The sequence below is a fragment of the Staurois parvus genome, unplaced genomic scaffold (genome assembly GCF_062004578.1).
Source record: "Staurois parvus isolate SC_StPar_1 unplaced genomic scaffold, SC_StPar_1.0 ptg000086l, whole genome shotgun sequence".
NCBI lineage: Eukaryota > Metazoa > Chordata > Amphibia > Anura > Ranidae > Staurois > Staurois parvus.
Genome location: NW_028317882.1, coordinates 113,814 through 131,420, shown reverse-complemented (window position 1 = coordinate 131,420; position 17,607 = coordinate 113,814). Strand labels below are relative to the sequence as shown.

At 40.7% G+C, this 17,607-nt stretch overlaps 1 protein-coding gene across 1 annotated transcript in view; it reads right to left on the bottom strand.

The window, feature by feature from the left end:
* Positions 1–17,607, bottom strand: part of DNAH6 (dynein axonemal heavy chain 6) — a gene marked incomplete at its 5' end in the record, with an annotated part of 237,814 nt that overhangs the window by 127,943 nt on the left and 92,264 nt on the right. Inside the window, 6 exons of the mRNA XM_089670117.1 lie at positions 4,738–4,878; positions 6,599–6,751; positions 12,941–13,172; positions 14,367–14,521; positions 16,252–16,325; positions 17,352–17,498. Coding sequence (XP_089526243.1) covers positions 4,738–4,878; positions 6,599–6,751; positions 12,941–13,172; positions 14,367–14,521; positions 16,252–16,325; positions 17,352–17,498 — 902 coding nt within the window. The remainder of the gene's footprint in view (positions 1–4,737; positions 4,879–6,598; positions 6,752–12,940; positions 13,173–14,366; positions 14,522–16,251; positions 16,326–17,351; positions 17,499–17,607) is intronic.

The following is a 17,607-nucleotide window of genomic DNA, read 5'->3' as shown; positions in this document are numbered from 1 at the left end:
CTAAAAATTTGTATTAATGTGCATAAAGAAGCCAAGGAAAGATGGTAAAATCTCCAAAAGGCATCAAATTACAGATTAGACATTCTTATAATATGTCAACAAAAGTTAGATTTTATTTCCATCATTTACACTTTCAAAATAACAGAAAACAAAAAAATGGCATCTGCAAAAGTTTGGGCACCCTGCAGAGTTAATATCTTGTACTGCCCCCTTTGGCAAGTATCACAGCTTGTAAACGCTTTTTGTAGCCAGCCAAGAGTCTTTCAATTCTTGTTGGAGGTATCTTTGCCCATTCTTCCTTACAAAAGTCTTCCAGTTCTTTGAGATTTCTGGGCTGTCTATCACGCACTGCTCTTTTAAGGTCTATCCATAGATTTTCAATTATGTTGAGGTCAGGAGATTGTGAAGGCCATGGCAAAACCTTCAGTTTACGCCTCTTGATGTAATCCCCCGTGGATTTCGAGGTGTGTTTAGGATCATTATCCATTTGTAGAAGCCATCCTCTCTTTAACTTCAGCTTTTTCACAGATGGCATCAAGTTACCATCCAAAATTTGCTGAAATTTTATTGAATCCATTTTTCCTTCTACTCGTGAGATGTTCCCTGTGCCACTGGCTGCAACACAACCCCAAAGAATGATTGATCCAACCCCATGCTTAACAGTTGGACAGAGGTTCTTTTCATTAAATTCTGTGCCCCTTCTTCTTCAAACGTACCTTTGCTCATTCCGGCCAAAAAGTTCAATTTTAACCTCATCGGTCCACAGAACTTGTTTCCAAAATGCATCAGGGTTGTCTATATGTTCATTTGCAAAGTTCAAACGATGATTTTTGTGGTGAGGACGTAGAAGAGGTTTTCTTCTGATGACTCTTCCATGAAGACCATATTTGTACAAGTATCTCTTTATAGTGGAATAGTGTACCACAACTCCAGTGTCTGCCAGATCTTTCTGGAGGGATCGTGCAGTCAAACGTGGGTTTTGAATTGTTTTTCTCACAATCCTGCGAGCTGTTCTGTCTGATATTTTTCTTGGTCTTCCAGATCTTGCTTTAACTTCCACTGTTCCTGATGACTGCCATTTCTTAATTACATTCTGAACAGAGGATATTGACATCTGAAAACACTTTGCTATCTTCTTATAGCCTTCTCCAGCTTTGTGAGCGTCAACTATTTTCAGTTTCAGTTTTCTAGACAACTGCTTACAAGAACCCATGGTGCTGATTGTTGGGGCAAGGTCAGATGAGTCTGGGCATTTAAAACCTTTGAGCTTGACATCACCTGGTCTTCCCAGACGATGATTGAGAACAATCCATGACACTGGCAGGTCTCAGCTTTGCAAAGGGGGCAGTGCATGCTATAAATTCTGCAGGGTGCCCAAACTTTTGCAGATGCCATTTTTTTTCTGTTATTTTGAAAGTGTAAATGATGGAAATAAAATCTAACTTTTGTTGACATATTATAAGAATGTCTAATCTGTAATTTGATGCCTTTTGGAGATTTTTCCATCTTTCCTTGGCTTCTTTATGCACATTAATACAAATTTTTAGCTGGGGTGCCCAAACTTTCGATCCCCACTGTATGTGTTTATGTGTATTAGCTTAGTGGGAGGGGGGGGGTGTCTCCAGCAGCCTTCCCTCCTGATGGGACTGTCTGCTGGTGTGAAGTTTGAATACCTGTGTGTCTCTTGTTACTAAATGTAGATTGCCCCACCCTGTGTCATTATGCAGGGAGGGGGGACTGTCCCCTGAGTGAATATATCTTGTATCTGTGTTCAAATAAAGTAGTCTACATGCTGGCTTACTTCAAGACTGGTGTCGTCTAGTCTTGTATGGTCAGCTGTGGTGTCTGTTGTCGGTGTTTGGACGGGGAAGCGGTATTCTAATGGAAGTACCCAAGCGCAGACTGGGGTCGGCTTCGTTACATACCCCCTTCTTGCCCAGGCCAATTTTCAGCTTTTAGTGCTGTTTAACTTTGAATGACAATTGTGCAGTCATAGAACACTGTACCCATATGAAATATTTATAATTTTTTTCACACAAATAGAGCTTTCTTTTGGTGGTATTTAAGAACTGGGTTCTTTATTTTTTGCACTATAAACGAAAAAAGAGCACAAATTTTTAAAACAGTTTCTCTTTGTTTCTATTATAAAATTTTGCAAACAGGTAAATATTCTCCTTCACTGATGTGCGTTGATGGGGCAGCACTGATAGGCAGCACTGATGGGCACTGATGAGGTGGCACTTATAGGCAGCACTGATGAAGCAGCACTGTTTGGAACTGATGAGAAAGCACTGATGATGATACACTGATATGCAGCACTGATGGCCACTGATAGGCGGCAATGATGGGGACTGATAGGCGGCACTGACTGATGGCACTGATGGGTGGCACTGATGGGGGACACTGCTGGGTGTCACTGCTGGGCACTGATAGGCACTGAGAGGTGGCACTGATGGGCGCCACTGCTGGGCACTTTTGGGGCTCCACTGATAATCAGGGCACTGATTATCAGTGCAGATGTCCTCTGTGACACTTGCTTGTTATCCACAGTACTTTCCTCATGCTGTGACACTGTGACAGCGTGAGGAAAGTGCTGCTGATAACCAGCAACTGTATCCACTTTGTGATCAGCTGTGTCATTGGACACAGCTGATCACGTGGTAAAAGGCCACTATGATTGGCCTTTTACCTTGTCATGTGATCAGCTGTGTCCACAGGACACAGCGATTACAGACAGCGCTGGGTGCACGCCACTGGGGGCGCATGGGGGGCGCGTTCTGGGAGAACATCATATGAGACCCTCCCAGAACTGGACAACTGCACTGTAGCCTTCATTTGGCTATAGCCCTCTATTGTCTGTACGTGACTCTGCTGCTTAATGTTCACAGGGTTCTTTATACATATCACTTCCTGTCTCTGAGTGTCTGGGAGAGAAACCCCAGAAGAGGAAGTAAATAGAGAGAATCTAATACCACATGTCCTACTATGGAGGAGCTGCTACTAATCCAGTCCAGAATCCAGTGCAGAATCATGATTGTTCACATGTTTAATAGTTTACTATTGTGTTCATAGCTTCTGGGTGTAACTGTATATGTTTAAAGAATGCTGAGTATGTCTGTCCCATTATCTCACATGCACTATACCAGATAGCCTAATCTGTGATATGGTGTGTATGTGTACAGGAGCGGACTGACAACTCATGGGGCCCCCGGGCAATAGGGGATCATGGGGCCCCTGTGTCCTTGCCCAAACTCAAAAAAGCCTATGAAAAAGGTACCAGGGGCATCTCATGGGGCCCCTACTGACCCCCCGGGCAAGAGGGGATCATGGGGCCTCTGTGTCCTTGCCAAAACTCAAAAAAGCCTATGAAAAAGGTACCAGGGGCATCTCAGGGGCCCCCTACTGACCCCGGGCCCTCGGGCAGTGCCCGAGTTCCCAAATGGTCAGTCCGCCCCTGTATGTGTAGTGGTCACTATATATTAATAGGTGAACCTGTTCTTTGAAATAGAGTTTATATGCTGCTCCTGTTACTTTAGTTAACCCCGCCCCTTCTGGCCTGCTATTTTATAGCTAGTTTTAGCTCAGGGCTAAATAACCAGCATAGGCTGGAGCCAAGTTAAGCTTCCGACGGCCACTTCTGGTAGTTAGAGGTCTAGTTGCATGGCAGATTAAAAACTACTAAGACTATTAAGACGCAGAGTAGATAGGCTGACTCTGAATTCTAGTGCCACCCCACAGTTTCTGCTGGTGAGAATATGCATTCCAGGCTGGTTGGACAATGAATGGAGGATCTCCCCATTCATGAATCTCATCTTCAGGTCTCAGACACAAAGTCAATGCTACATTGCAATCATCTGCAGGGGCCCCTGCAACTGAACTTTTCTGCAATTCATCTAGAGGTATCTTTATTAATAATTATATATACCTGTGTATATGTGCACAATTTCACCAGAACTCTTGTTGGGCCCTTTGCTGATAATACCTGCCTGTAAACTGGAATTATGCACAAGTTGCACTATTAATCTTTTTGTATATAAAGCCCATACTGGTGTGCATCTATAAACATTATGGTTAAGGCCATATGCTGGATGAAGTAGTTTCCTCTGCTCCCAATAACTTTGTTTGGATTACTAGTCAATTTCTCAAAAAGGGTGTAGGAACTGACAAATTTATTATCAAATCCACTCTTCCACAGAAAAGAAGGGCTACATATGTATCAGGACAAAATAAAAAAAATATATATTCAGTAAATCTCTGCAATACATGCATGTTTCTGCATGTTTTATCTGTTGATCTACCAGAAATCCACTGTGGTCCTAAGTTCCTGTTTAGCTGACAGCACAGTGCCTTTTCTGCACTGAAAACTCAGCCAGCACTTTGAGCCTTGCACGCTGTACTACAGAACACAACATGTCCTCCCACCTTCTCTGTCCCTCTCCATATGTATATAATATTTTTTTCCAGTTGCTGTTTCTTAACTCCCAAGAGCCTTACCACACACTGTGCATAGGAAAAAAGCTTTCGGGAGATGTCGTTCTAGAGGTGTATCTGCATCAATAGGAACTGAGCTCTCAGAAGCTGCTACTGCGAAAATTTGAGAAGCCTGGTGATAATGGCACAGTGAGTAAAAGCTGTTTCTTGCTACAGGGACAAGGTTAAAAAAAACATTTTAGAGAAGAGAAAAGGCACAACATATTTTTTTGTCACAAGACACTCCATGGGGTTTAATCTACTAACCTGTACAAACCAGTCTATTGTGCAGCAGTTAACTAGTGATGGGAACATGCGACATCTTGCTCTGAAGGCCTCTCCAACAGGACTCATGCACAAAACAATGTGCAATTTCTGTCGTACTCGACTGATAAAATACTGAAACACCTAACATGCAAACAGAACAGCAAGCAAACAGTCAGTACACTGTTATACAAAATGACTTTCAGCTTTATTTAACAAAAAAAAAAAAAAAATTATAAAGTCTAGTACACACGGGGTGAATGTTGGGATTGGCCGGTTTAATAAAAACCTGGCCGACATTCGGTCCCTGTGTACGGCGGACAGTCCACAAGAAGCTGGCTCAACAGCTTCTGTCAAAGGGTACTGGCCAAAAAAGGTCTGGCAATCAGTATCCGATCAGCGCTTTCAGCCAATGGCTTAGAACGGTGACTGGTGTGTTATGGTGGGAGGGCCGTTCCTCTGTCAGAGAACAATTGGTCAGTGGGGGGAGACTGCTGTAATAACATTGGATTGTCAGTACAATGGCTCCTTATGGTCTCTGCAGTGTGTACCAGGCTTCAGCATATAGCAATTAAGCACAATCAATCATTTACTTGACTGAATTAAGCAAGACACCTCTGCCAAACAAGATTCTGTGCATGGGGGAGTGCATGCACTTCCCCTTATTCATACAATGCAAAGCTTAGAATTCAAGTGGCCAATTGACAGGTCTTGAGCACTGTCACATGGGGGCAGATAAAATATCATTATCCCAATGTCAATTCTGACACAAACCAACATAGAGCTTAAACAGCTGCCATGGTTCTGGTAGGGGAACAGGGTGACAAGAGAGCACAGATAAAGTAACTAGCAACAATGGGTTGTGGGCAAAAGAACAGATCAACTTTGAGATTTACAACATATGAACCCTTTACTAAATAAAGACCAATGTGTCTACTTGATGGACCATGTCTGTATTATTATACCTCCCAATATTCTTTTTTGCTCAAGCAAAATGCTTCTGTATGACCTTCTCTCACATGCTCCATGCTGGGATATGGCGGAGTAGCAGCCACACCCTGTACTAAACCTATCTGTGTATACTTCTTCTTCACCCTTCTTCTGTCAACAGTAGGGGAGGAGATCAACAGAGCAGTGGCAGGAGCAGAGCAGCTTGCAGAGGGGGACAAGGTGAGTTGTAGGTAATCAGTGAGTAGCAATAATGTGCAGTAACCTTTAGTAACCAATAGATCAGTGGTAATAATGTACAGTAACTTCTAGCAACCAATGAATGAGCGGTAATGATGTGCAGTAACCTCCAGCAACCAATGGATGAGCAGTAATAATGTCCAGTAACCTCTATCAACCAATGGGTGAGCAGTAAGGATATGCAGTAACCACTAGCAACCAATCAGAGAGCCTAGACCAATCAGTGAGTGTGGACCAGTTCTTTATGTTTACATTATTAAAGTCTATGTGTGTGTGTGTGTGTGTGTGTTTGTTGTTTGGGATGTTGGGGTGATGAGCAAAACTGCATGGAGAGGGGCACAAGAAAATGTTTGCCCAGGGTCCAATCAGTATTAAAGACGGCCTTGAATACATTGTATATCTGACTGCATATCTAATTCTGTGATTTTATTTGAGCTTGAAGATCTACCCAAATTGACTACACTTTCAGTTTCATAAAGATGACTTTCACATGGTGTTATATAATTTGGCATATTAATTGATGGCCAAATACAAGTACATTATGATGGAGCTTCCATTAACTGCAACAAAAGATAAAAAAGGAAGTCATTATGTTCTCCCAGTGCCATAGTATATGTATCTGTTACACCAACTGCTGAGCCACTGACGTCAAGCAAACATTTCCAAAGTTGGTTACCTCATCTCTGTTTCCTTCAGGTATTCCTGCCTCCTTTGCCTTTGGTCTAGTAGCTGCCAATACAAACTCCAACTCATCTTTCTCAAACAAGTTTGGTACCTCCCCAGAATTAAGCATGTTATTTATATCTTCAAGGAACTCTTCAACGACAATCTACAGGTTTGAGAAAATTTTTGTGAGAAACACAAAGCAGCAATTTTCACAATGTTCACCAATTCCCACACCAATATTTTACCCTTTTACATGCTTTAGGCATTTACGTATATTGTTTAGACTAACTCTGTAAGGGCTTTATGTATAGGTGCATTTGTTAGCAATTTGAAGCAACTCATATTTAAGGTTTATCCTCTAAAGGCATACAGCACTTTATTAGTGGACTGCCTTAAAGCAACCATTTCCTTTGGCAGCATTTACAAAAACCTCCACTACTCATATGATCATACAGCATTTTATTAATGGACTGCTTTAAAGCAATCATTTCCTTTGGCAGCATTTACAAAAACCTCCACCACTCATCTGATCAACTGACTGGTACATATTAAGTGAATAAAATCTGTGTTCCAGTAGTCTGTCTCCAGAGACCCATCTATTTCTCCACTGGGCACATCCATTTTGGCCAACCATAGAGAAGGTGAAGTCAGGCTGTCAATCGCAACCCGCACATTAAAAAAGAGACTTCACCCCTTCCTGTGACAATCATGCATCACTGCTTTCTGCATACATCAGCTGCCATGGTGAATGGTTAGACATAGAAATGAGGACTTAGCTACTGACATTTTACAAAATGTCAACATTTACATATAGGTAATAGCACTGTTTTCCTTTCTTAGACTGCACATTATGAGGAAAGTAGGGGTACTATTTAAACAGCCAATGGAGCAGATTATGGGGGCACCACTATGTTTATATTCTAGTACAGGGGTCTCCAAACTATGGCCCTCCAACTGTTGGAATACTACAAGTCCCATTATGTCTCTGCCTCTGGAAGTCTTGCCTGTAACTGTCAGAGTCTTGCAAGGCCTTATGGGACTTGCAGTTCCTCAACACCTTGAAGGCCATAGTTTAGGGATTGAAAAGGTCCACTTGCTTTTAATTCTTTCACACATGAGTTAAAATCAGTATTGTTTGCTAGAAACTTAGAACCCTCAAACATTATACATTTTCTGAAAGCAGAGGCCCTGGAAAATAAAATGTCGGCTATTGAAATTTTTTATGCCATACAAAATTTTCTCAGCCATTTCCCAAAGACAAATTTTCAGGAAAAAAATTAAATTTCTGCACACACAAACACAATATAACACCTACTAAAGGTGATGTTGCTTTGAGTAAATAAATACCAAACAAGTCAAGACTCAAAATTGCATGCACCTTAGAAACGGAAATAAACTACGGTACCAAAAATTTACAGGTTATCAGTTTTAGAGTTAATCATGAATGATGGCCTTAGAATTATTCCTCTCACTCTGACATTCATAATGATACCTTATCTACGCAAGTGCTTCCATGCGTGTTTATGTGTGGGGGTGCTTTTTTATTTATTAAAATGTTTTTTGGGTTTTTTTCCTTTCATTTAACTGCATTGCTATCACAAGAGAGCTAACAAGTCCACTGTATGATAGCTTTGAGCACTGATAGGTCCTCATTAAGGAGACATCAGGGTCTATTAGACCCCCAATGTCTCCCCTGCCCTCCAAAGCAGCTAACCAAGCGCAGATCATGCCTGATTATCTGCTTCCCTAGCTGTTACAGATGGGGAATGACACCTCTGAAACCAGAAATGACACAATTAAACAGTTCCTCCATCTCCTTTGTGTGAAGGGATCCTGGCTATTTACCATACTTCACTGTGGGCAGCTGCAGGAGGGGAAGGTGGCCTTTCTCAGTACCAAAAAAAGTGATTGGGCAGCTGTAGAGCAGCCTGGATCACTTTCACTAGACAGCCAGTCGCCTGTAAAAATCTGTAACTGCTGCACAATAGACTGTAAAATCGATGCAGATTATGGCTGCAACCACTTTCTAACAGGCCATATATACAGTATACATACATCGGTCAGCAAACGCTTAATTCTTTTAGGAGCTGCTCAGCCTAACGGTAAAACTTACCTAAGCCTTTGGGGATTTAACATACCATTATACATACAGTGTAGTCCAAATATATAAATACCTTCAAATCACAGTAATTCTTTTTATATATGAAAAGGCTACAACTTGAAAAGTGTTAGCACTAATAAAGATGCAAGAAAACATTTTCCGAACCATTCAACCACTTTTTGTGTGTAAGTCTTAGTGACGTACAGGCCTCTGTGGCTTTGTTCAGCTCAAATACTAAAGGACCACAAGGTAGGATTAAGAGGTCTGCATGCAGCCTATGACAGGTTCACAGGTCTGCTCTGTATTATATTTATGCTTTTCTACATTAACACATTACCTTATATGCTCTCTTCGAACAGTCTTATAAATATATAGACAATATAATTCAGACACAGAGATGAATAATACAACAGATTAAAGAGCACCCTTTCACTTCATAAACTACATCTTGAGACTGAATAATATACTAGCCAAAAGCAAAGTATTAGTATATTTAGTGCTAGAGAAAGCACCCAGGCTTATTTAAATGAAGTAAAGAGAGTAATAAAGATATGCAGCATACAGAGTCATAGCATACATCAGTGAAAGGTCAATTCTCACTAGTTGCTGTACATTATTTTTAAACATTTTTTTTTTTTCATTTTAAATAAGCCTACTAGTGTCATGTTATATTTGTTAAAGAAGATCTTCACTCTAGAAAAAAAAGTCAGCAATTACAAAAAATAAATAGAAACACACCAGTTCAGGGATCCAGTACTATCCTCACCTAGGCCAGGTCTTTGTCTTTGGGTCCCCTGGGCCACCTTCGTGGATGTGGGGAAGCTGGCTGTGACTTCCTGGTGCTTCCCAGTCGGCTTTCCAGTGCACACAGCCTCCTGGGTCTTGTGTCGTGTCCCAGGAGTTGCAGATGGGGAAGGGGGGAAAGGCTAAATGACCTTCCGCTCAGATTGCCTAGGTGATATGAGTGGAAGTGGGAGCGGGCACCTGCCAAAAAAGGCCTCCAGTAAAGGTAGAGGAGGGCGGGAGCATGGAGAAATGCAAAACTTCACTTTTTAGGTGAAGTTCCCCTTTAAATGTCAGATAACATACCTTTAAGAAACATTTAAAAATTGCTGCTTACCTTTTTACATGCTTTTACTTGCTGAAAAATCTTAGTTGGTTTTCCCCTTTTATGTTGGGGGGTGTAACAAGCGTACACACAGAGATGGACGCGCTTCAACCATTTTGGCTTCAACCTCCATCTTGGCAAAGGGGTTAACCATCCTAACATACATATTTCCCCCTCATTCTACCCCTCCCTCTCTGAGAGTCACAGAGACATTTGGCCAGTGTGTATGTGTGTTTGGAGTGTCACAGGAGGCCAGGGCCCAGCAGGGGGCTAGGAGCTATAAAGTCCCCAAGGGAGATGGGGCCTAGCTGTCCAAAGAACCTGTGCAATGTAACACCTCATATAAGATAAGGCAAGCTTTCCCAGGAGTTCAAAGAACATTCCCAGGAAACACGACCAGATAACCTTTGTTCAAATCCATTTTTCCCCTATGTCTCATATCTTGGAATATGAGAGACTTACATAAAAACTGGACATATCGTCAGATTGGCTAACAGGAGACGAACATTTTGGTAGGTCACTTGCCTTGTCTCGAATACATAGGAAAGCCGAAAAATAGATCAGTGTATAATTTCATAATTTATATCTAATCAATCCTCAGACGTGTCTGCATAATAATCTACCCACGGGTGGAATGTCATTTGTGCAGATGGAAAGTTATGGGCCAAAATATGAGTTACGAGAGATTTTGGCTCTAGTTGCGGTATCCGCGCAGACCTCCACGCACTAAACGGGGTATTGGTCCTTGACTTCAGAGACACCCCCTGCTGGGGAACTACAAATTGGGCTGTCAGGCCTAAGAGAGAAGAGTTGAAGAAGTCTCCCATTTTAACATCAGTACCACCTGGGGAGACCCGTGCCCTTTCGCTCTGAAACTTGGATCTGCTAACCCAGGACTTTGGCAAGTACCTTAACCCTTTCACCTCTCTCTGATATCTCTTTGCTGTGCTGTTGGTCTCTGTATATTTATATATATATATCTTAGTTACATCTTTTTCTGTAAATATTTTTATTGCACCCGTTTGACCTTTTAGTAATAAATCTTTCCTTCTGAAAGTGTTGAACTGTTTCTATAGCTCTTAATTGCAATTAACGAATTCCTGCCTCTAAAAGAGACGCTACTGTGTTTGTTTAACCCTCTGTATAACCAGCCTGAGGTGACCATTTTATACAGACGATTATCTCAACCATTATAGTGTTATAGCTGATATCGCCGAGTTTCCTCTTTCTCTGTACAAAAAAGAGGTGGTGGCAGTGTGAAGGGTTAATTGTGTAATTAACCTGACCTAGTAACAATCGCATTCAGGCTGCTGGTACATCGATTGTGGTCCAATTAGCTAGAAAATTGTTGTGCAGGGTGCAGTTGGGTGTGGCATTGTTACACACATGACAGCGCAGTTTTAGATTGGCCAGTCCTTCGATCACGAGTTTGGTGAGAAGGGCTGGGGTCTGACGCCACACCCGTCACATATTGGTGACAGCGATCGTGGGATCATTGCATATTGGTGGCAGCGATTACGCGTTCGTGACAGGGGGGCTTTACCATAATTAACCCTGTCTCTACTGTGCTGGCAGATGTTCATTATCAGTTGTAAACTAGCTAGGCACACTGTTTGTCTAAAGAAAAAGTCAAAGATCGCAAGTCTTGAGTAGTACATTGTTTGGTAATACACTCAAAGAAAAAATTTCCCTAATTGCACATTGCAAACTATTTTGAAAATAGAAGTTGCCTACAGAGGCCTATGAAAAAAAACCTGCTCCACAGAAACAGCAAGAACGGTGAAACTTAAAAAAAATAGTTTGGGATATTCTGTGTGAGTGGGAACACACAACAAACGTAAAGTGGGTAAGTAAAAAAAGTGGTGCTGTGCTACTTCACAGTGAATAAAACAATACACATTAATAAATCAGTGGAAAATAATATAACTCCAACAGGTGAACAATCCACATACAACCATAAATGAATGTGCAAATACTACCACAAAGGTGAATGCCACAATAGAATGATCCCATGGCAATAAATATAAAGATGATGCATACAAAGAATCATCAAGTGTGCAAATGCGATGATAAAAATGTGCAAATGCGATGACATAAAACAACGCTGCATCAGCAATAATAAAGTGACATATATATAGACTGATATATCACAAAAAAACTAAAAAAGGAAAAAAAACCTCAGATGTGCAGTGGATAAATAAATTAATATGAAAGTGGTATCAAAACGTGGCAACAAGAAATGAACATGGCCAGGGGTGGACTGACAACTCATGGGGCCCCCTGGCAATAGGGGATCATGGGGCCCCTGTGTCCTTGCCCAAACTCAAAAAAGCCTATGAAAAAGGTACCAGAGGCATCTCATGGGGCCCCCTACTGACCCCAGGCCCTCGGGCAGTGCCCTAGTTTTCAAATGGTCAGTCCGCCCCTGAACGTGGCCAAAAATACCAAAAGTGCATTGAATGCAAATCTATAGCTGCAAAAGTATTCTTGAGGTTATAGTTTCTCCGCAGCTGCTGGGTTTGAAGATTTCTGGTCTTCTTCCATATGAAACAGAAAAAATATGTTTTATGCAGGGGTAATCATTTCCTATATCAGCTCTTCAGCAGTGGTATAGTCCAAATCACAATACTGTGTGAGCCATTTAAATTAGTCCATATGACTATTCACTGAGATATTGTTAAATTTCCCATTTCTCTGTGATTGCTAATCACAGTGATCACATGATCAGAAGTCCTTCCTACTGGCTCCCCATTGCCACTCTGTGAGCGGGAGCTGTAGATGAGAGAGTGGTTACAGTGTTGAGGGTGCTCAACTAAGAAAGCAAGCTCTTGATGCAAAACAGCAAAGCATTTACTGCATATGGTAGCTTGGAATAAGGCCCACCTAACATACTGTATGTGTATTGCCAGCAGTAAGTAATAAAGAATATGTAAAACAACTGTGGCATGGGATTCAATATCAAAGCATAAAAGGACAGATCAGAATAATGACAGTTTATACAATTATTTAAATATTAAATGCAGTATAATACCAGATTGTGGTAAATGCAATTCTTACTTTGTTGTCACACAGCAGGATTTTACAACTAATTTGTAGTGTGTATGAAACAGTCATGGAGGTACGCAGCATTTGACTTATTTTACCTGAGTGTCTGTAAAGAGAAAAACCATGTCCTTGTCTTCCACCCCAGCCATTTTATACAGCTTTCTGAGATCTTCATGGAAAGAGTCATAATTGTATCCCCGGCTTAGTTCTATCTGAAAGCACTTATATCCGCACATGTGAGCAGCAAGCCTGGTCAGAGACTGTTTACCAGTTCCACCTACACCAACCAGGAGAGCATTCCCTCTTTCCTGACGAATCATGCGTGCAATCCTATGAGCAAAGGAAAAAAACAAGCTTTTTTCTAGATGATTTGAGCTTTTAATTAAGTAAACAGTCTAGAGGGCTCCAACCCAGGTTATTTAAGGACACCCACTTTAAAGACATCATTAGAGGAGAAGCAGAACACACAATGGAGAGATTAAGTGCTAGTGCCAATGGTCCCTTTGTTCCAAGTTCAATGTGCATTTGACAGAATTTTAAGATGCTTCTGAGATCATTCAAAATTCAGTGCAATTGCATTTGGCCTGCAGTTGACCTGCTTCAAGCTGCTTTTGCATTCCCATAGATTTGTATTGGAAAAGATATGGTTCTGAAACAAAAACCCATCAGCATAGGTCCTATATCTTCTATTTGGCATGTAAAGGCCCTGGAAGAGCTTTAGTCTGTGCCTGCTCAACAGCTGGTCATATGTATAAGGGCAATTTCAGACACCACCCTGGCCAATTGGTCACTGGGGAATGGACTGATTAGATAAGTTTAAAAACCCTGCTCAAATAGTATTGTCATTCCAAGCCGAGCATACTTATTTAAAGAACTGCCAACTGATTGACACTCCTCTGGGTGGTTAGATGTCAAATACATTTTGAAACTTTCTAGTCCACCTAAAGAATACAAGGAAATGATCTTAAAATGTAGAACTCTTAATATTGACAGATGAAGATAAGAAAATGTGTCAAAATTTGCTCTACTAAATGCCATATTGGCATCAACATGCTGATTTATAAACTACTTAGTACAAAGTAAAATTGTAAAGGGACCCGCTGAACTCCTTACTAGTTCATACAACCAGCCTGCATCTATTCTCTTGTTAGATAGATTCCACCACTGGGACTGGGAATTCTGCTTTGTAATCCCCTGCTTCCTTTGTAAGTAAATAAAAGGGATGTCACTGTGGATTCTGATCACACTGCTACCTAGAAGTCAGCCTTGTGGGTAAGAAAATAGAGTGCAGGCTTTCAGTACATCATGAATCTACAGGAGCTTGTAAAATGACCGAAGGGCCCTTTTGCCAATGCACAAAATGGACTGGTTTGCCTGGTGATAAACTAGGAATACATATTTGGACAGATCAATATTCCCATTGCTATTGAATGTAAGATTGATAAAAATACAAACTATGGATGACAGATGTGGAGGATACATAAGAATGGAACACAACACCATCTTTTATTCTATGGTCTGTACCTGGACACATGCTCTATTGCATCCTGGAAAAACACCAGTTTGACATCTTTAGCATTGGTCATGTTGTAGTCATCTAGATAATCCTGCAAAACTGATCGAATCTTCTCCATGTCAGTCAGGTCTTCATATACTCTTTCAGCCTTGTCAACCCCAACCTAAAACCAGAGTTTCCATTACAATCGTTTAAGATTACAGTGTGAGAGCTCAACAGCCTCAGTGGAATTATCAGCATTAGCAAAAAATTAGCTCAAGAGAATGCCATGCTTTGTCATTATGCATCAGCTCAGCTGTGTAATATCTGCCATGTATGTTCACATTCATACAAGTTTTATCATAAATGAGGTTATTTGATCTGGCATTTTGACATATTATAAAATAACCAAAGTAACATTTTTCTAGCTTGATTTACAGATACTGAAAGAGTTATAGCGATTCCAAACCTGCAATTCACTTTGTAAGTTTTAATATCCACCGCAAGTGAACTAGTAAAAGGATCTTTTGTTTCCCTTACTAGTATCCCTCTATACCATATGCTTTATTCCAGGGCACTGTTTCACCATTCTCTAACCCTATCAAAGAATGCAGTTACCCATCTATTCTCAGTAAATTGGACTTATATTAAACATGTGGCACACACCTGTATTGATGTGGTATATCACCATAACACTGATGCCCTTAATTGGGATTCTGAGATCTTGGCTTAGTAAAGTTCAAATAAGGGAATGCGTGGAAGGATGTCATTGTGCATTGTTAAATTCATGCATCAAATCATCAGTATGAGTCATGCTAACCTCTTCACCTATTCATTTGTTGACTAACGGTTAGCAGGAATAGATAGGGAACCATGCTTTGAAAGAAAGAACAGGTGGCTATGGGGGGACTGTAGTATGCCCTGCATGTAGGAAGTGAGCTGATTTACTGGATAAATTAGTACACATCAGAGAAACACAGTTAATATCTGATTGCTCCATATCAGTCTACTCATCTTTATCATCATTAACTGCGCAATACACAGAGATATGTGCCATAATGTTTAGCAATGCCTAGTATCCAGAAATAAGCTCGCCTTCCCCAGTTTAGAGCCTATATGAATATCTAATGTATCAAATACGAGCCATTGTAGGAGAAGGTATTTACTGTAAAAGCATCACAAGGATGAAGTATTGCATGACTAGAACACCTAGTAATTTTGCTCTGCTAAAGCAGGGGATGAACTAGTCAACATGTTGTGCCTTAACTAGTCTATGGGCAAAGTTGAAGGTACACAATCCGAAAAGTATAAAATTGTTATTTTTACTGAGAAAGTGAAAATGTCATTTTATACTTGTGCCCCCAAGGACTCAATTTATCAATGTTCTTGAGATTACAGCTGTTGGTTACAAGTTCAGTTCAAAACTTTGACAAACGAGTCCCAAACTGTCTACATTTGGAAAGTAATATTGTTTTAATTAACTAACATCCAATTTCCATCCAATTTCAATTAAGTATTTCATATTTATTGCATTTATAAATAAGTACACATTTATGTTTTGCCCAAAAAGGCCACATTTCAGTAAGATACCTTGATCTGGCATTTTTAAACTTGATGTGCTCAGTTTAGCACAGTTTCAGTCTGTGAGCATCAGAGAAAAAAATAAATTGCTCTTATAGCTGACATACATTTCTGGGTGATCCGGTCCCACTAGACACATGTGATTAATAGCTTGGCATAGATGACATTTCTGTCATGGTATCAGAATCACATGACCTAAAAGCCTGTCATTCTGTCACTGCAGGGCCTCTCTGTACACATATGCAGTGTGCCAGGATAGATGATTTTTGGTGGCTGCAGTACATTGTGTTTGGCTGGAAAATTTTTACAAAAGTGATTGCTCTTTATATTTACCTTAATAAAATCACCAAAAATGACGGGCTTTGTAACAAAGTATTCTGGCTCAATCTGAACTCCAAAGTGTTTACCTGGAAAAAGTAAATGAAGAAATAATGATGGGTGGATCTATTAGACAACATTGTTTTTGAATATCTTTGGTCTTAATAATCAAAGTTCCTGAACAAAGAACTGCCTGTATATTCTACAGCAGTAGTTTTCAAGCTTGTGGAGACCAGAGCCTGTTAAAGTCTTCCAAAACCTTCTTTGCCCCAACATTAACAAAAAAAAGTTTATATTTGCACATTAAAAGTTTGGGAATATAAAATATGTTTTGAAATGCTGGATGGCTCTTGATAGGATTGGGAGTCACTGTGGGAGATGGGAGTTCTAGAGAGGGTTAGGAGACTTTTCAACAGACTTGAGGGTCTTGTAGGGGATGAAGTTTCTGGAGGGAGCTGGTGGCAACTGTGGAGGTTGGGGTCTCTGTAGGGGGCTCACGGTCACTCCATAAGGCTGGAGGCTTTCAGGGTTACTGTGGGAAACTTGAGGTACTAAAAGGCTTGGAGTGCACTATAGGAGGTTGGGGAGTTACCATGGGACACTGCTGGAGGTTGGGGGCACTATGCAAGGCTGGAGGCCTGCCAAAAGCTAGGAGGGGGCACTGTGGGAGGTTGAAGGGCACTGCAGGCCACTGTGAGGTCGGGAATGTACTGTGGAAGGTTTGGGGCACAGCCTGGTTCTTGAGAACCACTGCTACAACAACTAATTGATTCCAAATCAAATGTATTTCTGAATTCAGATATGAAAAAAGGAGAGCTGAAAAGGCATCAGAGACATTAGGCTCAATTCATTAATACAGTGGATAGATAAAGTCTACACACCCCTGTTAAAATGTCAGGTTTCTGTAATGTAAAGAAATGAGACAAAGATAAATCATTTCAGAACTTTTTCCACCTTTAATGTGACCTATAAACTGTACAACTCAGTGAAACAACAAACTGAAATCTTTAATGGTTCCAAAACTACTCAGCACCAAACACACAGCTTCTAAATCACCTATGTGCACATTTTAGATTTACTGTCACACAATATTAACTAGTAAAAACAAAACTCACTGGCCATCTCAGACATCATTGTATGGAAATACTGCTTATCTTCACTGTTGATAAGACGATCATGAAAGACCCTTTGGCACTCATGGCAAAACAGTCTGAATATCTGCATCTGATCTCGTACAGTTCCTGGATCACATTGGAGAATACCTGCAAAGAACATGTTGTAGTTTAACTGTATCTATATTTACAACAGAAATGCAAAAATAAGATAATACTAAAAATTAGCTCAAACATAGAGGTTTTACATCCTTGGCGC